At 37.1% G+C, this 27,853-nt stretch overlaps 1 protein-coding gene and 1 pseudogene across 2 annotated transcripts in view; both read left to right on the forward strand.

Moving 5' to 3' along the window:
* CNTN1 (contactin 1) overlaps window positions 1–27,853 on the forward strand; it is a 359,681-nt gene that overhangs the window by 127,422 nt on the left and 204,406 nt on the right. For both annotated transcript variants that reach the window (XM_056117746.1, XM_056117747.1), the window contains exons 2-3: window positions 15,214–15,344; window positions 23,533–23,565. In XM_056117746.1, the coding sequence (XP_055973721.1) occupies window positions 15,287–15,344; window positions 23,533–23,565 (91 nt within the window). In that variant the 5' untranslated portion in view covers window positions 15,214–15,286. The remainder of the gene's footprint in view (window positions 1–15,213; window positions 15,345–23,532; window positions 23,566–27,853) is intronic.
* Window positions 16,882–18,036, forward strand: LOC130027089 (heterogeneous nuclear ribonucleoprotein K-like; annotated as a pseudogene).

Below are 27,853 nucleotides of genomic sequence, written 5' to 3' on the forward strand. Positions count from 1 at the left end.
CACCCATCCCTTCACCAAGTGCACATTTTCCATCACCAATGTCCCCAGTATCCCTCCTGTCACCCCCACCTCACTCCACCCGCTGCCTCTATGTCTATGGAAGACAATTTCCTTCTCATTCTCTCTCTACTTTTGGGCATTTGTCAATTTGGTAAAGGCCCTCCCGTTGTTCGTTGATTTGCTCGAGCGGGCCCAGTAACGTCTCCATTGGAGACTTTGTCGTTACTGTGTTTGGCATATCGAATACGTCACGGGGGGCTTGCCAGGCTCTGCCGTGCATGCGAGATACTCTCGGTAGCTTGCGGGCTCTCCGAGAGGGGCGGAGGAATCGAACTCGGGTCGGCCATGTTGGCTGCGTGCAAGGCAAACGCCCTACCGCTGTGCTATCGCTCCTGCCAAACACAGTAACAAGAAGTCTCATGATGGAGATGTTACTGGGCCCGCTTGAGCAAATCAATGAACTTTTGGGCATTATGGTTTGAAATAAAGATTCTGAGAGGCCATCATGTTTGTTCCTTTATCTACCTTCAGCACACATCTCCCATCCCAAGTGATCCCTCCAACTATCATTGACTTAGTGAATCCCTTCTCTATTCCAGCTGCCTTCTTCCCCAGTAGCAATCTCCCTGGCCCTTGTCTGTACTATCCTTGGGCGTTAGTCTCGTATTATGTTATTTTATATTGTACAAATGAGTGCTGTGTTTTTTTGTCTGTCCCTCTCTTTCTGACTCATTTTAATTAGCATGATACTCTCTCTGTCCATCCACTTATAAGCAAATTTCATGACTTCATATTTCCTTATAGCTGCATAGCATTCCACTGTTTAGATATGTACTGTAGTTTCTTTAACCAATTTTCTGTACTTGGGCACTCGGGTTATTTCCCGATTCTGGCCATTGTTGCTGTAATGAACATACAGATGTAGATGTCCTTTCTGCTATCCTTTTTTGCACATATTCTCAGAAGTGGTATTACTGAGTCATATAGAAATTCAGTTTCTAATTTTTTTTTTAGGAATTCCCATATTGTTTTCCAGAAAGGCTGAACCAGAGGGCATTCCCACCAAGAAAGACGGAGAGTCCCTTTCTCTCCACATCCACGCCAGCACTAGTTGTTCTTGTTCTTTTTGATGTGTGCCAGTTCGAGGAAGCAACTTTATCTGAAGTTCTTTCTCCTTCTGCTCACACCTTAGGATAGTGGCAAATTAATTTTATGCAATGTTCAAAATGCTATTTCATTTTCAATAAACCCACATGCTATACAGTTACTAAAGGTAATTAAATACCAGTACCTACATACATACATAGAATCTCCCTTTATAATGCTTTGAGTTTAAAAAATGATATATGTAGTATAATATAATTTACATAAAACCATTTCTTACTTGCTTTTAACACATAAATTGTTTTATGTGATCTCGGAGTCATTAATTTAATTTAACTAATATTTGTTATATCTATTTTGGGTTTTGGATTACCCCTGGTTTTGCTCAAGGTTTACCCTTGACTGTGTGCTCAGGAATCATACCTCTGGGTGCTCAGGAGTCAATATGGTACAGAGCATCAAACTCAGTTGGCTATGTACAAGGCAAGTGCCTTGTCCTTTGTACTATCAATCCTGCCCTCTTTAATTTATTATTTGAACTTTAATTTTGACTCATTATAGTAAATCTCTGTAAATGTTAGTATTTTTATCATATGCTTGAGGAAATATTTTTTTCATTTATTAACTCAAAGACATTATCCATCACTTTCTATATTTCTTGCATAATCACTGTCACTGTCACTGTCCTCCCATTGTTCATCGATTTGCTCGAGCGGGCCCAGTAACGTCTCCATTTTGAGACTTGTTGTTACTGTGTTTGGCATATTGAATACGTCACGGGTAGCTTGCCAGGCTTTACCGAGCGGGTGAGAATACGCTCGAGCTTTCGGGGGTGGAGGAATCGAACCTGGGTCGTCCAGGTCGGCTGCGTGCAAGTCAAGCACCCTACCCGCTGTGCTAGGCTAGGAATATGATTAGAATGTAGTGGTTTTCATTTCAGAATGTATTTCAGTATCTCCTCTGGAACTTTGACTCAAACCTAACTTCAGGCATAATAGCTGAGAATTTCAATGAGGTTAATTAATGTGTTCTGCAAGACTTCCAAGTGATTATAATTTGCATTGAAGGTAAATAATGAAGAACTTTTTATGTCAAATGTAATCTTCAGAATAAGTTATTATTTCTAGTCCTGAGAAAATAAGAATAATAAAGTTGTGTCTGTATTTCAGACATCATATAGTTGTGACTGGAAAGCTTCACATGTCATTCCTCACACGTATTCCAAAGTGAAGAAGAAAACCCTAAAGGTTATAGCACTGACATTCTTTTGCTCCCCTTCTACTGCCTGCACACCGAATTCACAGTATGGAAGAAATGCATTTAAGCATTTTTAACAGGTGTGAGTGATTGATATAGATAAAAGCAAAAGAATTTCTTGCTTAAAGAGTGTTGCTAGGAAACACAGTGTAAAATGAAATCCCCTACAGAGCTGTTTTCCCTCCAGTAACAAAAAACTACTGTGGTAGTGTGTTCTGAATTTTGACAGTGGTAAAATACTCTGTTAAAGTTACATCCTAAGGAAATCTACTTAGTTTTATTTGAATAGCCTTGTTTTGGAAATAATTTGGTCATTGATGTTGTAGTGGAACTCCGAGTTATTCTGATTTTATTTGTATAAAAACAAAATTATAACTTTACTGTGATATTTTGTCAAAATAATACATTTTAGAATATATAAAACTATATAAATATGACATAAAACTCTTAATTTTTAATTTTATAACACTTTTCTTATTAAATTAACACCACTTTCAGAAATTTTGTTATATAGAGAATAAAATATTATAGATTACCCATAATGTTACCACAGAATAGCTATATTTTGTTCTTATTCTGCATGTCTTATTTTTTCTAGATTCCTACATGCTAGCTAAAGATTTTTAAAGTTCTTTGTAGTGTGCACTCTGAGTCTCTACCTTTTGGCAGATTCATAAGTTGAATCCAGTTATATTTACTGTCATTTCTTATGCAGCTTGATATGAAATCTTATTTTATATTTTGTTTACTGACTTATGTGGTGGGTGGACCAGGATACATTTGGCAGGTGCATAGGCCTGTTCTTGGCTCTGTACTTGGGGGTCTCTCCTGGCAAAGTTCAGACATCCATGTGTGGTATGAGGGATTGATTCTGGGTCCATGTGAAGGAAGTGCCCTACTTGCTGTACTATTACTCTGACCCAAGTCTGTTCATTTTTAGAAGAATATCAATCTTTTACTTATGGGACTTTAGTAAGTCATTGTAAACAGTTGGAATTTGGTAAGTCATTGTAAACAGCAAGAAGCATGTAGCTTCTAACACTGGACTACCTGGGTTGAATCTCAATATCCAAACCAAGTCAGTCTTTTATCTTAGGTAAGCTATTTTACGTTTGTATATTTTAATCTTTATATGTAAAACTGGGCTGGAGTGATAGCACAGCGGTAGGGCGTTTGCCTTGCACGCAGCCAACATGGCCGACCCGAGTTCGATTCCTCCGCCCATCTCGGAGAGCCCGGCAAGCTACGGAGAGTATCTCGCCCGCACGGCAGAGCCTGGCAAGCTCCCTGTGACGTATTCGATATGCCAAACACAGTAACAACAAAGTCCCCAATGGAGACGTTACTGGGTCCGCTCGAGCAAATCAATGATCAACGGGAGGGCCTTTACTTTTACTTTACTTTATGTAAAACTAACAGTTGTATGACATTGAACTCAGTTTTTTTGTGAGGGTTAAATGAAAATTAAATTTATAAAGTGGTTCATGGTTATTCCACTTTCAATCCATTTTTTCCTAATTAATTAATGAATCTGTCAAGTTCAGATTTGAATAAGGAATCTTTTTGTAAGGAAAATCATATATTTCTTTAATTTTCAGTGTTTAAGATTATTGGTAAATATTTGTAAATACTAGGAAAAATTTTAAATAAAAAATTTCATATTATTAAAATTTTTACTAGATAATTATAGATATACATTTTTAATAGCGTTAGCAGGAATTTTTTTTCTTTTTTGTATGTAAGTGTTTGTATACAAAAAACCCCATTGTTTATTTTATATTTGTCATTTGTGTCTAATTAAATTCCTTATTAGTTTTTGCTCTTCTGGCACATAATCATACTATATTCAAATAACAATCTAGCCTCCCTTTTTCTAATTGCTTAAAATTTGATTTTCACTTCATTTTGAACTTAGTTTCACCAGATTTTAAGAGTAATGCTAAATTTGTGTCCTTAAATATTCAGTGGGCTTTTTACTTTCAAGTAATTTGAAAAGATTTGGGATAAATAAACAACTCAGCCATTGTGGGGAAAATGAGCTTGGGGGAAACTGACCTCATCTCTTTTCTGCCTTCTGGGAGGGAAGCCAGCGACAGCTTTGGACGTTGCCATGACTAAACAATCTTCAGAGTGGAAACATTGAGGGGAGGTGTTATCTCTGTGCCCAGTTCTGCATCTTCCTTCCTTCCTCCTGATCTTACTCAATGCTGCTCCCAATTGCTCTTTGTTCTGCTCTTACTCTACGTAGAGTATCTGTATCCCCTCCTGACAAAGTCCTGATGTGGTTAAGGTATCAGAACCAGCCCACTGTAGCTGGTTCCTCTGGCTTGACAGATTTGGCTTGCATCTCTGGTTCCTTTGGTTCCACTGGTCCAACTCACCGTTGCTTACTGCTGCAATAAGTAGCACTGTAGCACTGTCCTCCTGTTGTTCACCAATTTGCTTGAGCGAGCACCAGTGACGTCTCACAACAAATTGTGAGACTTGTTGTTCCTTTTTTTGGCATATTGAATATGTCACAGGTAGCTTTGCCGCGTGGGCGAGATACTTGCTGTAGCTTGCCAGGCTCTCTGAGAGGGGAGGAGGAGTGGAACCCAGGTCATCTGCGTGCAAGGCAGCCCCATGCAATAAGTAAACAACATTAAATCTATTTTTCTAGCCACTGACCTCCAAGTGTTTTCTTTGGAATTGGATCAATATTTCAAATATCTCATAGATCTGGAACACTATTACAGCTATGGACCTTCTTCTCACAGATTATTAAATCTAGCCCCATGTAACAAATTATTAAATTATTGGGGACTGGAGCGATAGCACAGCGGTAGGGCGTTTGCCTTACAAGCGGCCAACATGGCCAACCTGAGTTCGATTCCTCCACCCCTCTCGGAGAGCCCAGAAAGCTACCAAGAGTATCTCGCCCGCACGGCAGAGCCTGGCAAGCTACCCGATATGCCAAACACAGTAACAAGAAGTCTCACGATGGAGCCGTTACTAGGCCCACTCGAGCAACTTGATGAACAACAGGAGGACCGTGACCGTGACTGTGATTAAATTATTGAATTATTAAATTAAATTATTAAATCTAGCCCCATATATCAAATGCTATTCATGTATCTCCATTATTTAGGGAAGATGCTTTTTATTTTATACTAGATTATAACAAAAGATTACTGACCACAAAAGGTTGTAAATTACATAATTTTTGGCCAGGAGAAAACAGGCTTCAACAAAATGACCTGCATGAACAACGCCTGCCTCAATCCCTGGTTCGGTGGGAATGATGCCTGAGTACTGAAATGGGCACATCCCCTGAGTGAATACTCCCAGGTAGCACAAGAACAAACAGAAAAAAATCACATGTCCTGGTGAAATAGTGCAGTGGTTTGGGTGCATGCATATCAGATTCCCAGGATGCACCCTGGACTCAGGCACTGAACTGCTGGAGCAGTTGGGTGAAAATTGCCCCAGTGACCCCTGAAACTCCTGAACAGTGCTTAAAAGCCCTCTCCCCCATTATGAATCCTAATTGATGATGCTGAATTATTTATATCATGTTGAATTTTACTTTGCTATCATCATGATTTTGTTACAATTTTTATATGTGTGTGTATGTGTGTATGTGCTTGTGCATGCATGCATGTGCATATTTTGGCCACACTGAGCAATCCTCTTGGGCTGCTTCCAGCTTCCTAGTTCAAGGGATAGCGAAGAGTACTAGGAATTTATCTTGGGCCTCCTCTTGCACGCAAAGTACGAGGTCCACCACTTTGACCCTGTGTGTATGTTTTTCAAGCAGCTGTATTCTCAAAAATTAGCTAATAATTTGCCATAGAAGTCACGGTCACGGTCCTCCCGTTGTTCATCGATTTGCTCGAGCGGGCCCAGTAACGTCTCCATTATGAGACTTGTTGTTACTGTGTTTGGCATATCGAATACGTCGAATATGGCCTTCGCCATAGAAGTTACTGTTACTGTGTCTGGCATATCGAATACGTCGCGGGGAGCTTGCCAGGCTCTGCCATGCGGGCGAGATACTCTCGGTAACTTGCCGGGCTCTCCGAGAGGGACGGAGGAATCGAACTCGGGTCGGCCATGTTGGCTGCGTGCAAGGCAAACGCCCTACCGCAGTGCTATTGCTCCAGCCCCATAGAAGTAAGTTAAATTAATCTACATATTTTCCTTTCCTTTGCCCTTAAAAGAAATTGGTGACATTCACAGCCATCCTTGGTTTTGGCATGCTAGGTGTGGTCTTTTTTACTTCAGTCTTGGTGATTGTGAACATTTTGTTTGCAGTACTCAGGTGATCACATGGTTGATTGCAGTGCTCACATACTGAGGAGTGGGCACATTTAATTACAGTGCTTTCATTCGTTCTTCAAAGTGATTTGACAGATAATCATGTTTTTTAGTTCTGTGAGATTCACAAATGGCAGTGCAGCATGTTTGACATACAGGTTCTCATGCTTATAAATAAATTATTATAGAATCACTGTTAAGAAGTTTTTTTAAAGAAATTTAATTGTTATGATAGAAGCCCTGCGTTTGATCCAGATCACCACATGACCTCTGAGCAGTTCTGTTGAGCTCATGAGCACTGCCAACCCAAGCATCATATTGCTGGCTTAAACATTGGATTGCCAGACCCACACACCTAGGGGAAGCATTGTTGGGGTGGTTCTCATTTTAAAAAAATGAAAGAAAAACTGTAGATGCATTGGCTTAAATTTTTATGGTTTAAAAGATCATATTTATTGACATAATGCAAATAGTCATATTTATAATCAAAGATTTCTTACCTTGGCTTTCTTGAATTACAAACTGGAGTGTGATTTGCAATCTTGGGCTTATGTGTTCTTGATTCTTGATTGGGATTTTAATGAAAATATGATTAGCAAATAAAAAGATATTAGAGATGGGTTTCTTTTGCTTTTCTTTTTGCTTTTTTAAGTTGGTGATTGATTTTTGTCATGTTACTTTTGCTCAAAGGAGAAAGATAGAAAAAAGTATTTTCTCAATAGAATTTTCTTATTAAGTAGGGAAGGTAGCAGGTGTTCTTAGGATTTGATTAGCACCTAAATAAGTTGGGTAGCTCCCCACAAATAAAACTAGACTGGACAATGTGAGGGATGCAGCAGAGAGAAAAGACCACATTCCTTGTTTCAGTATCTAGAAAAATAACATGCACAAGAGGGCCATAAATGTGGACCAAATAATAACCTCATTTCTATGATTTTTTTAGTTCACCTTATAATACCATATCAGTGGTTGGGAGGGCCTGAACCAGCAGATGTTTGCTTCATAGGACCAGTCAATGAAATGTCAAAGTATTTTGAATGTAGTTGTAAATTTTTGGGGGGGTGTCACGCCGGTGATGCACAGGGGTTATTCCTGGCTCTGCCAGGAATTACTCCTGGCAGTGCTTGGGGAACCATATGGGATGCTGGGACTTGAACTCGGGTTGGTCACATGCAAGGCAAGTGCCCTACCCGCTGTGTTATTGCTCCAGCCCCTATAGCTGTAAATTTTAAAGCACTGAAACATTCCTTCAGTATATTCTTTGTAAGGCTTCAATATGCTCTTCAAAAATCCACTCTTTATCTGTCCATTTGATATATTACTATTAGGAGAAAGCTTTTCTCAAAAAGTTGACAGACATAGAATTTCTGCCTCTTATTAACTGGATTTTAGGTCAGAATAGTAAGAAAAAAGCAAAGAAAATTGTGTATTTTAAAATAAAACAAGTCAGTTAACCATGATGAAAAAGTTAGAATGTGATTGATGAAAAGGAAAGGAGTTATTGGCATATCATTACTCTACTTTGTGGCTTTTTGTTTATATACAAGCGTATAAATACAGGTAATTATGGTTTTCTAGGTAAATGGAGTATTTATAATTCTCAATATTAAAATATTAGAACTCTGAAGACTTTTATATTCAGGGATTTGTAAAATGTTAATTAAGGATTTTTTTTTTGTATTAGGATTTATGGTGTTTTGAGCATTTTGTGCTTTCCCTTTTGAATTTATATACAAATGAGGAATGCACTAAGGAGAGTTAATGAAATGTGTCACACTTGCAATGAAGGAAAGGCACAGGGCGCTATGAAATTGCAGTGGGTAAAATTTATTTTCACTGGGTGTTCAGAGATAGACTTTCTATCAAAAATACATTTGGCTGCTGCCTGAAAAAAATGTATCATAGGTATGTGGTAAACAGGAACTAGATCAAACAGAACCTTCTAGGCCATTTTGGTAAATTTATTTAATAAGATGCAGAAAATATCTAAAAACTAAAAGATGGGAAAAGTTTAAAAGTGAACAGAAGATATAAAAAAATTAGGATAAATTAAAAAAACAAGAAACAGGAATCCCCAAAGAACAGAAAGGCAATTCTGATGAAAAGTGGTTAGTAAAAACAATCATAGCTGATAACATGAAAGATTATACATCAAAGCCTTACAGTATACCTGTATTGCAAACCATAATGCTCAAAAGGGGGGGGGGGGAGAGCAGGGAGAGAGAGTGAGAGAAAGACAGAGGGGGGGAGAAGGAAGGAGGGAGAGAGAGAGAGGAGGGGAGGGAGGGGGAGGAGGGAGGAAGCGAGAAAGAAGAAAAGTGCCTGCCATAGAGGCAGGCTGGTGGGAGGGGCGGAAGAAATGCTGGGGACCTTGGTGATGGGAAACATATACTGGTGAAGGGACAAGTGTTGGGACATTGATGACTTAAACATTGTTATCACACACACTCCCAGCTCTGTGTCTGAAAGATCTCTCTAGGAACCAGCTGAGTGTTTCTCTTTTCTTCCTCTGTTGAAACTATCCCCGCACAATTTGATGTTAATATCTAGCTGTTTAGAGCTTCCTGTACTGGTTATAGAAAAGCTTACTATGTCATTGACTTTGCTGCTACTCTGCCTGTGGAACAATGTTTATTTTCCCTCTGTGCCTCCCAAACTAGGGATAAAAGGAAATTAACACTGTATTTTATCTATGTTTTAAATTTTTATTCATTTAAAATATTTATTAACGTGTGATGTCATTTTCTATTTTACTTATTTTTATCATAGTTTACAGTAGCATTGAATTATTTTATAGTTGCAGAGTACTAAACCAACCCCTCCACCTATGTTTCAAGTTCTCTCCACTATTATTTTAAATCCCTTTCATTGTTCCCCTTTCAATTCTCAGTTTTGTTGATCATGTTTTAAGATTTATTCCATTAGTGAATGGTAATCCCTTTATTTTTACGTATGCTTTTTATATAATTATACCTTTACATATCATATTCCATTGATGAATGCTGAAACAAATTCCCAAATCAGCTTTTCACATGAATAAGTTTAAACTGATCCATAACTTTGTATCTTAATCACTTTGCCTCTTGATAATATAAAAATATAAATTCTGTGACCAGATTTTCCAGGAAAATTTCATTTTTATCTATTTAACACCACTTATTACATTTGTAACTACCAAGACATATAAAAATGCTATATTGTGACAAATCAACCATTATCCAAAATGCATTTATTTTTAAGCCCTAAAAATGTCACATTTTTAAACATTTTTTTAATTTAATTTTTTTTATTAGTGAAACACCATGAGGTACAGTTATAGACTTATAAATTTTCGTGCTTGGGTTTCAGTTATACAGTGATCAAGTACCCATCCCTCCACCAGTGCCCATCCTCCACCACCACGGGTCCCAGCATCCCTCCCACCCCCATCCCCCCGTCCCACCCTGCCTCTGTGGCAGGGCATTCCCCCTTGTTCTCTCTCTCTTCTTTTGGGTACTGTGTTTTGCAAGAGAGGCATTGAGTGGCAATCATGTTTGGTCTATAGACTACTTTCAGCATGCTTCTCCCACCCTGGGAGGATCCTCACAACACCCTTTATTTGGTGCTCTCGTCTCTATCTGAGCTTCCTTTTCCCCTAGCACGTGGAAATGTCACTTATTTTTTTCTAATAAACTTTCTCTGATTTTGTTGGAAATGATCTTGTATTTGAACAATAGTAAGGGCATAATAAAAAGGCCTTCAATGAGTGAGCTACAAGAAGCTATTTTGATATTTTTGAAAATTGGACATTTTAGGAGGATGCTACAGATGTTATTACCTTTCCTATAAAGAGAAATCTTTATATAGGTCTTGAAATAGAGTGGAGATTTTTCATTTTCTCATTCATAAACTGAGATTAACAGTAATAGTTATAAATTCATGTAAGATTTCTTGAGTGAATAGGTAATTGAATTATACCTAAATTTAGCACAGGTCCTATTTTGCAAATTGAATGATGGAATGTGGGTATCATTCCTAATAAATTAAGGATTGAACAAGGGAATGTGGGGGGTTCAGGTTACACCTGGTGGTGTTCAGGGCTTACTCCTGCCACTCTACTTAGGGTTAACTTCTGGAGGTGCTTGTGGGATCATATGTGTTGCCAAGGATTGAACCAGAATTGCCTACATGCAAGGCAAGCACCTTAACCTCTGAATGATCTCTTAGGCTCCAAATCTAAGAACTTTAAGTTGATTTAAAAAATTTGTATTGCCTAGTATAATGATAAACATATAAAATGTCTACTCATTGATGTCTTTTGAATTAACTATAAAATGATTGTGTATCTCTGATAAAATTTGAGACATTGAGTACAAGAGATTTAAATTTTCTGAAGATCAGATTGAATTGCTTATTATTCTGTTTTGCATATTTGAAACATTTTCATTCAAATAATAGCAAAGATTTATCTTGGTAGCAGGAATTAAAGGTAGTTACATTGATATGACTTTGATGCTTGTGACTATATACTACTGAAGTTTGAAAATTTATCTTGATTCTATTACCATCACTTCTGCCTTTCTAATGGTAGGTGTTTAATGAATATTTGTTGACTGATAACACTTGGGTTTGGAACAGTGAAATAATGCCTTGCATTAAGAGAGAAAAGAGTTACGATCAGAAGCTTCAGTATCCCTGTAAATCATACAAATGACTGTGTCTACACTTTTTTATTGGCAATGTAATTAGTGTTTGATACAAGTGAAAATGAAAGGCGTAAATTACAACCCAAGATCATGTTTTTCAGGGTTTTCTGAGTTTATTTTTCCTTCCTACTTGATGCTTTTTTTTTAATCTCCCTCTTGCTTGAATATGCCTGTCAAATACAGACCAATGATTTCCTTTTTCAATTTCCCAATAAATTTAGTCATAGATGTTAATTTGAACATCTTAACTATTTTTTTTAATGTAGGAGTATTGCTTTTATTCAGCCATTGATTAGGCTGATTGAATTGGACATAAACTCCACCTTACTTTTTTTTCCCTTTTCTGTAATTTTATTTATTGAATCACCATGAGAGCAGTTACAAAGCTTTCGGGTTTAAGTCTCGGTCATACAATCAAACACCTGTCCTTTCACCAGTGCCCATTTTCCACCACCAAAAAACACTCAGTATATCCCTCATCCCACACCCTCCCTCTACATGTGGGGCAGATGATTTCCACATTACTCTCTCTGTACTTTGATTACATTCAATATTTCGACACCAGACCCACCATTATTATTTGGGATTTTACCTCAACACTCAGATATGCCAAAAAGGCAACAGTAGACAATTTGTTTTCTATTTCTCGTTATGAATAACATATGATGTCACACGGCTGCAGTAGTAGCTGCATGAGTTTGGATTTCTGAAATTTTAACAATTAAATCTGGAGGGATTTCTGTCAAAACCTGCTGGGTTTCGAGATTTATTCCTGAGTCTCTTGGATCATGGCCGGTAAGCAGCTAGATTAGGAGCCAGAGAGGCCGTTTGTGGCAGCGACTCGGGTTCTCCTTGGGGTGGGGAGGAAAGGGCCGGCTTCACCCCCATCCCGTGAGGCCCTATGTGTCTTGTCACTGAGGACCCAAACCTGACTGTCCACTGGCCTCTGGAAGATGGCGGCCACCAAGCTGCCAAGGAGGAGCAGGCAGAGGGACAACACCCTTTCCCCCTGGGGTGGTCCAGCGCCGGTAACCCATTGCGGGGACCAGACGCATCTCTGCCAAAAGCCACTGGGTTCCGAGATTTGTCTCTGACTCTCTGGGATCATGGTCATTAAGAAGTTCGATCGGGAATCAGAGAGGCCTTGCCTCCAATTATATAGCTGAGCCGGAGGTGGTTTGTGGGTGTATCTCCCACATACCTAACTTTTGGCCATTTACTTTCTTGGTAAACTTTGCCCCAAGTTGTTGGGGTCTGGCCAAAGGCACAGCAGCAATTTTGGGGTATCTAAAGTCTGAAGGCGCGGTCAGGCACCTGATGCACTCGCCTCACAGGTACAGTTCATACCTTTGGGGTTGTGTGGACGGATATTCCACCCTGTTCCATTGGTCTGCAGCCCTGTCTTTGTTCCAGTACCATGCTGTTTTAATTATTACTGCTTTGTAGTAGAGTTTGAGGTTGGGGAGGTTGATTTCTCCCATTTTCTTTTTCCCAAGAATTGCTTTAGCTATTTGTGGGCATTTGTTGTTCCATATGAATTTCAGGAGTGCTTGATCTATTTCTTTGAAGAATTTGAGAAGGAACTATTAAATAACTTTCTCAACCTAGATATTTTTACCATATTTTTAGTTTTCTAAACTTATTTGATCTGCTTAGATACAATTAATGTCCTTTAGTGTAGACAGTCTAATTTCCAGTCTATAAATTTTAATGGGATTAAATAATCATATAATCCACACAAATGAAACATTTAAGAACTTTTCAAAGTAATTATTCTTCATTTTTCATCTCTGTTTTCCTCATTTGTATTTTCTCTCGTCAGTGTTTCTACTATTATTCTTAGTACAAAGTTATAACAGCATCACCTGCTTAAGAAAATCATTCGAATTCACAAATTGTAAGTTTATGAAAAGATAAATTAGAGGGATTGGAGTGATAGTACAGTGGGTAGGTTTGGCCTTGCACATGGGAAACGAGTTCTATCCCGGCATTCCATAAGGTCCTCTAATACCATCAAGAGTTAATTCCCGAGTACAGAGCCAGGAATAATGCCTGAACACCACCAGGTGTGACCCATAAAACAAAACAGAAAAAAAGAGATAAATTAGAAATCCAGAGTAATTTTCACAATAAAGTACACATGCCTTTTCTCTAAAAGTTGTAATGTGTAAAATGATATTGTTTATAGAAATTATCTATATTATAATAATTAAAAAATAACTTGTTTCAAATGATACTAACCACACTAAAATTTGAACAAATAATACGATAGAGACCTCCCCTCCCCTCCCCTCCCCTTCCTTTCCCTCTCCTTCCCTCCCTTCTTCTCTCCCTTCCCTCTTTTCCCCCTTTCTCTCCTATTCCATCCCCACCCCTCCCCTACCTTTCCCCTCCTCTTCCTTTCTCCCCCACTACAATTTATTGTAGAGACTTGCCTTATTGCATTTCACACATCTAGGTCTTTTGTCATAAATTAACTTCCCATAAATAAGATGATTTATTTCTGGGCACTCAATTTAGTTCCATTTATCTGAGAGTCTAACTTGTTCCACTTTGACACAATTTTGATTACAATAATTCAATAATAAAGATTAATTTGGATTGTAATACTACCTATCTATAGTTTTTCTTTAGAGTACTTTCATGACTTTCTGGTATTTTCCTGGTTCTATGAAAATTTTAGAAATGTTATGCATTTAAGAAAGCAATAGATTTTGAAAGCTTCCCAGTTATGTTTTGTATTGATAATTTTGTCCTTTATGTCCTGAAGGAGGGCCCTCCAAATTGTTAATAATTCACTGAATGTAGACTATATTTTTCCATGTTAACATGTAATTAGTTATGTAGTTTTTACTGAATGGCTAAGTGAAAGGAGTGAGGAAGTAGAACGAAATAGAATATATATTTGATGGGGGAAGGATGTTTGGTGTCACACCCAAAGGGTCTCAGGTTTACCCTCTTTTTATGTTCAGGGATCATTTCTGAAGGTGCTTGGGTACCATATGCAGTGCTAAAATTAAAACCCAGGTTAGGTGTGTGCAAGACAAAAGCCTCAATGCCAATGCTCTCTCTGGAAAACACAATTTTTCTGATCATTTTGTTGCTTGGAGGTGTGATGGGGTTCACTTGAGAATGGTATGGGGTGATGAGCAACACTTGATTGTGCTTATAAATTATCCCTGGCTCCGTGATCAGGGATTATTTCTGGAAGTGTACAGGAGAATTTATGTGGTCCAAGGACTGAAGCGGCACTGCCCCCATGCAAGCCAACCACCTTGACTTATGTCCTACAAGAACATATTATTAACAAATATATTTTAACATTTGAAAAATAATGTTTCTAGAAAAATATGCTGCAAGTCATCAATAGGTAAATTTGACCTATCACTCTATTAATGTTCATGAGTTTACAACCCTCATACAAATACTCATATTTTATTAAAATTATCGCCAGAGACACATTTAAATTTTGCTATTTGAAGTAAAGATAGAATTAATTATAATATTCAGTTGTTAAATATTTAAAAATTGAAATACCTATTGATTGACCTGTCCTTGTTCTTGATGTCATTACCAAGAAGCAGAACTCCTGTTACTAAGTGTATCTTTTTATTACAAAAGTATTTAAGTAAGCACATTTATATTTGATATGCCAAACACAGTAACAACGTGTCTCACAGTGGAGACGTTACTTGAGCAAATCGATGAACAACGGGAGGACAGTGGTACAGTGCTATTTATTTTATAAACAGGAAGTATAAAATAAGATTAATAATTTTGCTAGTCCCCGATATGAACATTTATACTAACTTCACCTTTTCCCTCTTTTCTTCCCCCTCCTGTCTGTTTCCTTTCTCTTGTCTTGATACAGGCATCTAATATTATCCAATTGCCCTAGCTAACTTCTTTGTAAAAAATCAACTTTAACTTTTACTGAATACAAGATGAAAATGTGGTTTATGAATATTCATCTTATGATATCTGTAACAGTATGCCTATCAGGTAAGACATATTCTTTATATATTATCCTTAAATTATTTTAATATAATCACTATGTATATTTACTTTATTCATATTTGAATTAATTTCTGGCACTGGATCACATATAAACTAGATTCCATTTTCTCTGAGTTTTTACTTTCAACTAAAATGTCACAGTATAATATGTTCATAAATGATTAAAATCTGGATCTCTAGAAAAGGAAAATGTTCCTTGATGATGAGAATTTGTCAACATTTGTTATGGTCAGTAAATATCCCTACCATGGTTAATTTCAATTTGATATCACTCAGTGTGGAGTTTGGAAAGATAAGTTTCACTATTCTTTAGGATTTGCTGTAATATATGAGGATTAAACCTCATTAATGTAAAATAAAATAGTAATAGGTGTTAAGTTTCTTTTGTTTTTCTTTATTTATATTTTAATATAATTTAATCATTTTTTTTCTTTTTGGGTCACACCTGGCGTTGCACAGGGGTTACTACACCTGGCCGTTGCACAGGGGTTACTCCTGGCTTATGCACTCAGCAATTACTCCTGACGGTGCTCGGGGAAGTTGAACCCAGGTCGGCCGCATGCAAGGCAAATACCCTATGCGCTGTGCTATTGCTCCAGCTCCAATATAATTTAATTTTTATTATTGGCATTTGATTCTTACAAAGTGATTAAAAATTAAACAATTCAAAAAATCAATAAAGCAAACAGATTTTTTTCTAAAAATAGACGAGATTGGTAAACTATTAGCTACACTCAACAGTTTTCTACAGAAATTCAAATGATATAAAATTCAAAAGTTTCAGTGGTTGCCCCTTAGATCTCCTATTCTGTTGAATCTGTGTTTTGGGTATATGGCTGTACCCCTCACACATTATATCACTGGTATAACTGAAGCCCTGATGCCTGTTAAGTCATCATGGCTCTTTAGTAAGAATTTAAAAAAAAAAAGAACGTTAGGAATGTAATGAATTTTTCATTTGTCTATAGAATTACTGTAGTATAAATTGAATTATAAGTAAAGACATTTTAGTGAAGAAGAAAGTAAAAGAAATTTAATGATAATCAGGGATTATTATAAAAATATTTGTGTCATAAAATTAGAGAAACAAAAAAATGAATTAAAATTTTGAATTTTTATAACCTACCAAAGCTGAATCAAGAGGAAAAAGGGCACCTGAACAGACCATAATGATCAAAGTTATTGAGATGGTTATCAAAAGTCTTCCACAAAACAAAAGCACGGACCCACACAGGATAATTAGTTTCTTCCTTCATATCTTTATAGAAGTACTACTTCTAAGCCTTTCCGACTCTTCCAGGAAGTCACAAATATAGGAATCGTCCAGTTTCTAAGAGGCAAATATTACCTTCATAAACAAATGGAGACACACTGAAAAAAGAACACTATAAACTTATATCCGGGATAAATATAGATGCAAAGATCTTTTCAAAAATTTTAGAAAGTGGTCTAGCTGTGACCTGCTGAGGTGGTGAAGAGACAGTGGGCTCATCCGATTGGTGTGTTCATTTAATACAAGAAAATGGAAACTGAAAAGCTGGAGGAACCTTTCCTTGACACTGAAAGCAAGGGTGAATTTGGTAAATTCACCATGTCTACCCTGTAGCAGACATGGAGAAGGAACAAGCTTTCAAGAGTTCTGGAAGCACTGATGAGATGGCTGGATTCCACAATCTGCTTCAGAGTAAGGCTGCCGGGCCACTGACTGGGACAGGGCAAGAACACTGAGGGTCTCCTACAGACTGCAGTGCCATGTGTCAGGCTCAGACAGCAGGAGTCCCAGCGCAGGTTGAGTTTTAGTGCTGGTACTGAAACAGTTGGATATATTCTGAAGACAATCATCCCTATCTCTGAAGAGGGCCTGCAGTTGCTCTCAACCACTGTGCCCAGCTGGCTCCCACTGAAATCTGATGCTGTGGAATGCTTGAATTACCAACACTACAGGAAGTGACTTTGACAGTTAATTAAGACTGTTGATTCATCAGTCTGGCAGGAGGAATTATTGGGGTCAAAGGTGCCAAAATCAAGAACTACCAGAGAACACTCAGACACAATCAAGATTTTCCAGGAATGCTGTCCTCATTCTACTGGCAGAGTTGTACTCTTTGGAGGAAAACCAGATAGGGTTGTAGAATGCATAAAGGTCATCCTTGTTCTTAAATCAGGGTCGCCTATTAAAGGACATGCCCAGCCTTATGATCTCAATGTTTTTGATGATCATGGTGGTTTTACTATGATCTTTGATTATCGCTGTGATCTTCTGTGGGATTTCCCACGTGAGTAAAAGGTGGTTTTCATAGAATGTCTCCTGGTCAGGATGACTGTTCTGTGCCTTCATCTAGACGAGATTGTATGATGACTTGAGCCCTCGCTGTGGGCCACCGCTGCTGTCTCCAGGATGAGGTGGCCGAAGTCATAGCAAAGCTCGGACTCTTCCCCTTTCTCCACCCCCACCACCTGGAGGAGGAGATGTGATGGCCTCTGACAGAAGAGGAAGACCCAGTGATCGTTATGATGGCATGGTTGGTTTCAGAGCTGATGAAACTTGGGACTCTGCAAGAGCTCATGGAGCCCATCCAAACGGCAGATGGCTCATTACCATTCCAGAAACACAGGACCAGATATAGAATGCACAGTATTTGCTGAAGAACAGTGTGAAGCAGTATGCGGATATTGAAGGATCCTAATGCAAGATATTTTTTCTTTTATATTTTTTCTTTTATTTTATAAAAGCACTATTATGGAAAGTTTTTCTAAGGCTAGTGAGGAACTAAAGGAGTCCTGCATCTTTTCTCTTTGTTTTATCTGCTTCTGCTTAAAAAGCCGGCATTCCTCTGCTTCATAGGTCTTCTGCATTTGAGGTATAGTGAAACCTGTTGTTCACCAGATGTAATGTTTTAGTTCCTTAAACACATTGTGGGGGCTGGAGCAATAGCACAGCAGGTAGGGAGTTTGCCTTGCACGCAGCCAACCTGGGTTTGATTCCCAACATCTCATATGGTCCCCTGAGCACCAGGAATAATTCTTGAGTGCAGTGCCAGGAGTAACCCCAGTGCATCGCTGGGTGTGACCCAAAAAGCAATAAATAAATAAATTAATTAATTAAAAATGGGGGGTTTCCTTAAAAACAGAGTGTGAGGGGGGGACAAAGAAGGGCATGCAAAAACTAACACTGAACTTTCAAAACAGCAGCACAATGAGTGAATTTTAATTTTTGTTCATTGTTGGTAATTAAAAAGACCCCCCCCAATGTAATTATTGTGAACACTTTGCTTTGTGGTCACTGTAAGGTTTGGGGGGTGAGGATGGGACAGGAAGAGTAATAATAGTCCATATGTCCCTGGCATCTATTCAGAGCAGTCCGCAAAATGTAATACTTGTACAAAATGTTTTTTGATTTTCAAAATGAATTTAGTGACTTTTTTTACCAAGTTAGATTCAACAATACATAAAAAAATACTAACAACATGACCAAATAGGATTTATCCTAGGGAAGCAAGGATGGTTTACTGTTCACTTCTTAGTCAGTGTAATGGTGTCGTAACAATAGAAAGAAAAATCAAAACTACTTAATCATACCAGTTGCATGTGCAGAATCACTTAAAAATCACTTAACTTCCTGTTAGTCGTCGATTTGCTCGAGCGGGCGCCAGTAACGTCTCCATTTGTCCCTGTCGCGTGCTAGTGTAGCCCAATGGCATCTGTTCGCTCCGGGAACATGAAGGGCCTCAAACCGATCATTCATGATCTTCACGAAGATGTCTGACCATCTGGTAGGTGGGCGGCCACGTGGTTTTTTGACATCCCGTGGAATCCAGTCGGTAACAGCTCTAGTCCAGCGGTCATCTTTAAATCTCATTACGTGACCAGCCCATCTGATTTTCGACACCTTGGCAAATGAGACAGCGTCCCTGATTCTTGATCGTCGACGGATGTCAGAACTCCGGATTCTTTCTCTCATTTGAGTGAAACGTGATATTCCAAGCATAGCTCTTTCCATTCTTCTTTGGGAGACCTGAATGTTCACCATGTGGAGAAAGCTTTTGAAAAATTCCAACACCTGGTCATGAAAAAAAGTGCTCAATAAATTGGGGGCAGAAGTAGCTTATCTTAATATAGTTGAAGCCATTAAGCATGAAACCACAGCTAACATCACAATCAATGATGAAAAACTGAAAGCCTTCCCTATAGGATTAAGTATAAGACAAGGTTGTCCCCTTATTCATTATAGCATAGGAAGCCCTATTCTTAACAGTTAGGCAAAGAAACATAGTAAGAGCATTTAGATTGGAAAAGAAATAGTCAAATTGTCTTTGTTTTGCAGATGACATGATATTATACTTAGAAAATACCAAGAACTTTATCAAAATAAAAGTAGAAGCAATGAGATTGTGAATAAATTGGCAGACTATAAAATGAACATGCAGAAGTCCATTGCACTCCTAGAGAAATTAAAAATTCGCATTCCCATGTGTATCTAAAGAAAATCAAGTATTGGGGCCAGAAAGATAGTATAGCAGGCCAGGCATTTGCATTGCTCTGAGCTGACCTGTGTTCAATACCCAGCATCTTATATGGTCCCCCAAGCCATTCTAGTAGTGATCCCTGAGAAAAGAGAGAGGAGTAAGCCCTAAGCACTGCTGTGTGTGGCTTCGCTGGTCCACAAAACATACCTGAGAATTACCTTAAAAAGGTGAAACATAAAAAGAAAGGTATAAATTACTACCAAAAGAAATAAAAGAATACACAGGGATTGGAAATTCATCCCCTGCTCATGGACTAAAAGTAGTATTATGTCAAAATGACAGTATTATCAAAAGAGCTGACAGATTCAGTGCAATACTTATAAAATACCTATGACATTTTAAAAAGATAAATAAAAGATGAATAGCATTTAAAATAAAAAATAGAAAAAATGCTATTAAAATTTATATAGAATAATATAGCCACGTAATTACTGGACACGTAATGAGTTTTAGAGACGACCGCTGGACTAGAGCTATTACTGACTGGATTCCATGGGATGTCAAAAGATCGCATGGCTGCCCACCTACGAGATGGTCAGACTTCTTCATCAAGACCCTGAATGATCGGTTTGAGGCTCTTCATGTTCCTAGAACGAGCAGATGCCATTGGGCTACACTAGCACCCAACAGGGATGAATGGAGACATTACTGGCACACAGTGATTCTCTGCCATTGGCCGAGCAAATGATCCTAAACATAAACAAGAGTTACTATGTAAAATTAAGAAGCTTCTGCAGTACAGAAGAAATAATGTCTGGAATAAAAAACACCGCATAAATTGGGAGAAAAATATCTGACAAAAAGTTATTACCTAAGATTTATAAAGCTCTTGCAAAAATTAACAAGAAAAAAATCATTAATCTCATCAAAAAATAGGGAGATTAACAGGAACTTCCTTGAAGAAAACATTCATACGGCCTTAGGAATGTGAAAAAATTCTTATTCATTACCAGGGAAATTTAAATCAAACAACAAGATATTATTTTACACTAATGGGCTGGCATATGTCAAAACACCACCACCACCACCACCAAAACCAGTGTTGGCACGGGAAGGCCCATTGGTTGAAGCTTTATGAAAAACAGTGTGGACATTGCTTAACAAACTAAGAATTGGGCTTCATATGAGCCAGCAATTCCATTTCTTAGCATCTACCTCAGAGGCTCAAGACATTTGCCTTCCCATGTACATTGTGGTACTAGTCACAATAGCCAACATCTGGAAACAAAGCAACTATCTGAGAACTGAGGAACTGGTAAAGAAACTGATTTATATACAAAATGTAATTCTACTCAGCTATAAAAAAGACAAAATCATGTGTTTTACCATTACGTGGATGGAATTCGATTATCCTGTGCCAAGTTAATCACAAAGAAGAACACACACAAAATGATTTCTCTCATATGTGGCATAACAAGAAGCATAATGATGGAATTAACAAATGGCCAAAGGGAACCTTGTCTTGTAACTAGCTGTATAACTGAGCTTTTCATGCTAGTGAGATGGGATGAAGGGTGGCAGTTTAGCTGAAAATCCTGAGACATGGTGGAGGAAATTGACTGCTCTCGTGAGTGATGTGCTTTTAGGAGTGTTTCATGCATGAAGGTCACTTATTGACTCATTGGCATGATGACTTAAATAATTTTTTTAAAAAATAAAGGAAACCACAAAAATGATTAACAATGTTTCACCAACATTAAAAATAAAATGATGGTTTACTAAAAAAATAAAATAGTGATATGGTTTTCTAAAAAATCATTTACACTCACAAAAACCCTCCTTTCTCATGAAGACTAATGTGGTAAATGTAAAGATAGTTCTTACATGAAGAGGTATGTCACCTTTTTATGTGAGATGTTTTCTAACAGTGAGTTTTTCTAATACCTTAAGTTCAAATGGTCATCTTTTCATATATCTTCTGTATGGATTTTTCTCATTAAGAATAGATGTTTTACTTAGGCATGCAGGTTTTGTGAGCAAAATCTGCAGGCTCCCATGGGGTCCAGGATGGCTGCCTCCCTCCATCTCTCTGTTCTTCCAGTAGCCTGGCAGTCATACCTATGAACTGCCTCTGGCACCATATAAGCTCATTAATCAGCCATGATCCAGAGACTCATAAATAAATCTCAAAAGAGAACAAGCTTAACAAGCTTCAGAGATGCCTCCAGACTCTATGCCAAGCTGAGTCTCATATTGGGTACCTCAGAAGGTGTTGGAGGAACCTACTACCTGCCCAAACAGAGTCCTGGCAGCTGAAAATTCCACATTCCAGTTGCTGCCATGCTCACGGCCTGAATCCACAACCTCAGGATGAGCCTCATCCAGAAATGAATCTGTTGAGAAATTCAGGTATGCTGGTTTTGTGACCAAAATCTCCAGGCTCTCATGAAATCAGGGACAAGCTGTCTACCCCCATCTCCCTGTTCTTCTGGGAGCCTGGTAGTCATGCCCATAAATAGCCTCTGCCACCATATAAGCTCATTAATGGCTATATAAACTCATAAACTGTCCATGATCCAGAGACTCATAAATGAATCTCAAAAGAGGTCAACAAACTGCAGAGATGCTTCAGGATTCCAAAGTCTCCATCCAGTTAAAAATTTAACTCCAGCTGCATTACTCTATTCAGAATCTTAGAATTCTTGGACATCTCAAACTCTACACCACTGACATATCTGGAACAGCACATCACATTGAATGGGATTAAGAAAACATTAACATGGAAGGCTTAATCTGTAACAACATGATAGTAATCTCTTCTATGAGGGTTTAATGGCTCCACAGTGAGATAAAACAGTCTTCACACACTTTCTTCTAAGGAAATTTTATTGGTCATTTTTAGGGAATTATTCATAACAAACAATATAAAATAAATTATTTAAGGCTGTTATTGGGGCAGGCTTCGGTGGTGGTTGGGAAAATCTGAAGTATTGGTGGTGGGAATATGTAATGGTGGTGGGATTGGTATTGGAATAATTAACGTAATAAATCTTCTTGAACAACCTTAAAAATGTATTTTTTAATTCTTTTGGGGTTATATCTGTCAGTTCTCAGGATTTACTACTGGCTCTTCATTCAGGGCTTATTTCAAGCAGGCTGGGGGAAACATATGGGTATCTAGGGATAAAACCTGGTCAGCTGGATTCAGAGCAAGTAAATTGGAGAGACTGTATCTATTTACAATCTCTTCAACCCTCCACTAAAAATGCATGAAAAACAACATTTTATTTAGGTAAATAATACTCCATTCTAATGACTTTATATTATATTTATCATAATTCAAACACATAACAATTTTATCAGTCTGTAACAATTTTAATAACATTTTTGCACACATGCATGTTATAACTACATGCATATATAATAAAAGTTGTAGTAAAATTATTTATTTTCTGAAAAAATAAAGCAAAGTATCTTATTAATATTTAAAGATCATGCTAAGTCTTTTGACCAGAAAATAAAATTATATAATTATAATATGTAAAGACAAGAAATAAATTACTGAAAATATATGATATTTTAAGCTTATTATTATAAGACCGATAATCTAATTTTACTCACTAGTCATTTAGTTACTGGAATGATATTTGAAAACATGTTTCTAGAGTTCCTCTAATATTAAAATAATTTTTCTGATTCCTTTTCAGAGTTTACATGGCACAGACGATATGGTCATGGAGGTGAGTTGATCAAAGCATAAATGCTTAATTTTATTCAAACAAATCATATTTCATCTTTATTTAAGATAGTAAAAACTCTCAAAAACTAAGGATGAATTGTCAATTTTAAATTACTTGGAAATTTTCTAAGATGATTTATTTGGGTTCATAAAGCAACTTTGTTTTCCTAAATGAATGTGCATATATAACAAACAATATCCTAGCAGAGCATTTATAGTAAATTGGAGATTATTGCAATATATTTTCTGCATATTTTATATCAAGCAGATGCTGTTAAATTTTGAAGCAATATTTTAAGTTTAAAGATACTTAACTTCTTGGTGTATAGATCACCTTTCATACTACAAAATGCTATGACCGTATCTTGAACTTTGAAAATATGTTTTCAATACATCCAATTGCCAAAGTTTTGCTGTCTCTTGGAAAAAAGAACTGTGAAACCAACTGACAAGAGAAAGCATTCTCTGTTAGTATAACTGGATTGCAGACTGTTCTATTAAAATAGTTTTATGATAACTTCTTCCTGATTAGAAATATGACTATTTGACTCTTCAATGACTATTTGTATTTATAGTTTCCAGAATTTGCCATTATAATAGGAACAATATTTGCTGTACAGTTTTTTAAAAAATACTGTGCTATTTCTCATGCTGGAACTGTTGAAAGAAAATGTGTAAAATGAATCTATTTAACTCATCAGCTTTATTTTTTAAGCATACCTCTTATTTTGTTGAAATCCTCAAAGACCATATTCAGATCTCACAATGATGCTTTTCTTAAATGTTTACACAGCTAATAGTTTGAATTCAATAAATATTACTAGTTTTTGTTAAGAAAATAAAAATGCTTAACTTCTTTTTGATAGACTTGCTTTGCTGGAAGACATAATTGATAAAAATTAATTTGAAGCATAAGATTTGCTTATCTAGAAGTTCAAAGATGTAAATTTTATTTATTTATAAATATCACTAATAATTTTGTTTGTTTAAATTATACTTTACTATTATTATTATTATTATTATTATTATTTTTGGCTTATTGGGTTACACCTGGCGATGCACAGGGGTTATTCCTGGCTCTGCATTCAGGAATTACTCATGGCAATGCTCAGGGAACCATATGAGATGCTAGGAACCGAACCCAGGTCAGCCGCGTGCAAAGTAAACACCCTATCCACTGTGCTATTGCTTCAGCCCCTGTTTAAATTATACTTTAACCACTGAACATTTCTTGCCAGAAGGACAGAGAGCGTGATATAGTGGAAAAAATAGTCTCAAGAAAGACACTTTCATTTACATATTCAATCTAGTATTTACTAGTTATGTTATCTCTAGTTATATTCTATTGCCACCAGCCTTGGCTTTCTAATATATAAAAATTTTAGAATTCTTCTATTAAAATCACTGTCACTGTCCTCTCATTGTTCATCCACTTGCTTGAGTAGGCCAAGTAGCGTCTCCATTGTGACACTTGTTACTGTGTTTAGCATATCGAATATATCACAGATAGCTTGCCATTAAAATAGTTTTATGATAAGTGTCTATCAGTTTAAAAATCATTACATTTCAAAATAAGGTAAAATCAGGAAGAATCAATCATGAGCCATGCCAGAATTTGCATGCCAAGTCAAGTGTATTCATACAGAGTGGGTTGGAAGATCTGCCCTTGTAATGGTTATAAATATCAAGAGAAACGAATGGCTCAGCCTAAATTTTACTAGTTATTTATTTCCACCCTGTGATTCACAGGTCTGCGATCAACCTCTTTAATTCATTTAAATTTGACTTTTGTATATGGCCCTAGAAAGAAGTTTATTTATTTATTTATTTATTTATTTTTTTAGGTAGCTGTCCAGTTTTCCCAGCACCAGTTGTTTAAGAGGCTTTCCTATTTGACTTTATATTTTTTGATCTTTCATCAAATATTAAGTGACTAATATTCAACTCTATTCCATTGAAATTAGGATCTGTCTTTATGCCAGTACCATGCTGTTTTAATTACTAATATTTTATACTACAGTTTGAAATTGGGAAAAGTGACTCCCAACTTCTTTTAACCAAGAATTGCTTAACTTTTTAATGGGGTTGGGGGTTATTCCATATGAATTTCAGGAATATTTGACCCATTTCTTTGAAAAATTTCATGGAAAATCTTATGGAGGCTGCATTGAATGTGTACAGTGCTTTTATGAGTTTTCTCATTTTGATGATATTAATCTTCCAAATCAAGAACCACAGAATGTGTTTCTATTTCTTTGATTTCTCTTTTATTTGTTCAAGTAGTGATTTGTATATTTTTTTCACCTCTTTAGTTAAGCTGATTCTGAAGTACTTGGTTTGCTAAGGCACAATTGTGAACTTTTTTTTTTAATTTTCCTATCTTCTCTTTTATAATTTCCATATTGGAAAGCCATAAAATTTTATGTATTAGTTTTTTTTGCCTGACTTTTTTTCATAAAAATCTAATGTTCTGGGTGCTTTTTGGTGTAATCTTTAGACTTTTTGGAGTCATCTGCAGTGAGAGCTTGACTTTTTCCCCCTTCCTATTTGGATGCCCTTAATTACTTTTTCTTGCCTAATTGTTATGTCAATTACTTTCAGTACTATATATCTTTGTGAGATACAGTTACAGACTTACAAGTTTTCCTGATCACGTTTCAATCAAATAATGTTCAAGTACCCATCCCTCCACCAGTGCCCATTCTCCACCAGCAATTTTCCCAGTGTCCCTCCTGCCACTGACACCCTTTCCCACCCCCCGTTTCTGTAGCAGACACATTCCCTCTTAACTGTATTGAATGGAAGCATAGAGAGTGGGAAAACTCATTTTATGCCTGAACTTAAGGTGAATCTTTTTAGTTTTTCCTCATTGAATGTACTATTTGCTGTGGGCTTGTGGTAAATGGCTCTGAGGAAAGATCCTTCAGTTCCCATTTTCTTGAGGAAAGATCTTTCCATTCCTATTTTCTTGAGATTTTTTTTTTCTGTAAGTGGATGCTGGATCTTGCTGAACGTTTTGTCTGCATCTACTGATATGATTATATGACTTTTATTTTTTCTTTCATTAATACAGTGTTTTACATTGCCTGACTTGTGTATATTAAACCATTTTTGCATCTCCAGAATGAATCCTGCTTGATCATGGTGCATGATCATCTTAATGAGTTGTTGGATTCTATTTGCTAATATTTTGTTGAGGCTCTTTGCATCTGTGTTCATCCTGTAGTTCTGGTGTGTGTGTGTGTGTGTGTGTGTGTGTGTGTGTATGTGTGTGTGTTGACTCTGTCTGCTCTAGTATCAGGGTCATATTTCCTTCATACAAACTATTTGGGAGTGTTTCTGTATTTTAAATTTTCTGGAAGATCCTGGAAAGGATTGTCAGTAGGTCTTCTTTAAAAGTTTTAAAGATTTCATTAGTGAATACATCTGGCCCTGGGCATTTGTTTTGGGTAGAATTTTGGTTACCATTTCAACATCTTCAAAAGTAAAAGATCTGCTCAGATTTCATATCATCTTGGTTCAGTATTGGGAGGTTGAATTGTACTAGTTCTAGAATCTATCCATTTATTCTATGTTCTTTTGTTTCATGGCATATAGATTTTCAAAGTAATCTGATTATCCTTTGAATTTCTATTATATCTGTTGTGACATCACACTTTTCATATTCAAATTGGTTTATTAGGGTTATCTCTCTTTCTTTGCGAATCTTCTTTTTTTTTTTGGACTAAATTAGAAGCATTTTCTTTTCTTTTTTTTTTTTATAGGCTTACAAATTTTGTGCTTGGGTTTCAGTTATACAATGATCAAGTGCCCATCCCTCCACCAGTGCCCGTCATCCATCCCCACGGGTCCCAGCATCCCCCCCCCAACCCTCATCCCCCCCCGCCCCCCGTCCCATCCTGCCTCTGTGGCAGGGTATTCCCCCTTGTTCTCTCTCTCTTCTTTTGGGTACTGTGTTTTGCAAGAGAGGCTTTGAGTGGCAATCATGTTTGGTCTATCGACTACTTTTAGCATGCTTCTCCCACCCTGGGAGGACCCTCACAACACCCTTCATTTGGTACTCTCTTTTCTATCTGAGCTTCCTTTTCACCTAGAGCCTGTGGCTGGCCTTCCATTCATGGAGCAAAATTCCTGGTACTAATCTCAGCCATTCCTGGGTGTTAATCTCCCTTTTTGTTGCTTTATGTTCCCCAGATAAATGCAATCTTTCTGTGTCTATCCCGCTCTTTCTGACTCATTTCGCGTAACATGATACTTTCCATGTAGTACCACTTGTATGTAAATTTCAT

The sequence above is a fragment of the Sorex fumeus genome, unplaced genomic scaffold, assembly GCF_029834395.1.
Source record: "Sorex fumeus unplaced genomic scaffold, SorFum_2.1 ptg000036l, whole genome shotgun sequence".
Classification (NCBI taxonomy): Eukaryota; Metazoa; Chordata; class Mammalia; order Eulipotyphla; family Soricidae; genus Sorex; species Sorex fumeus.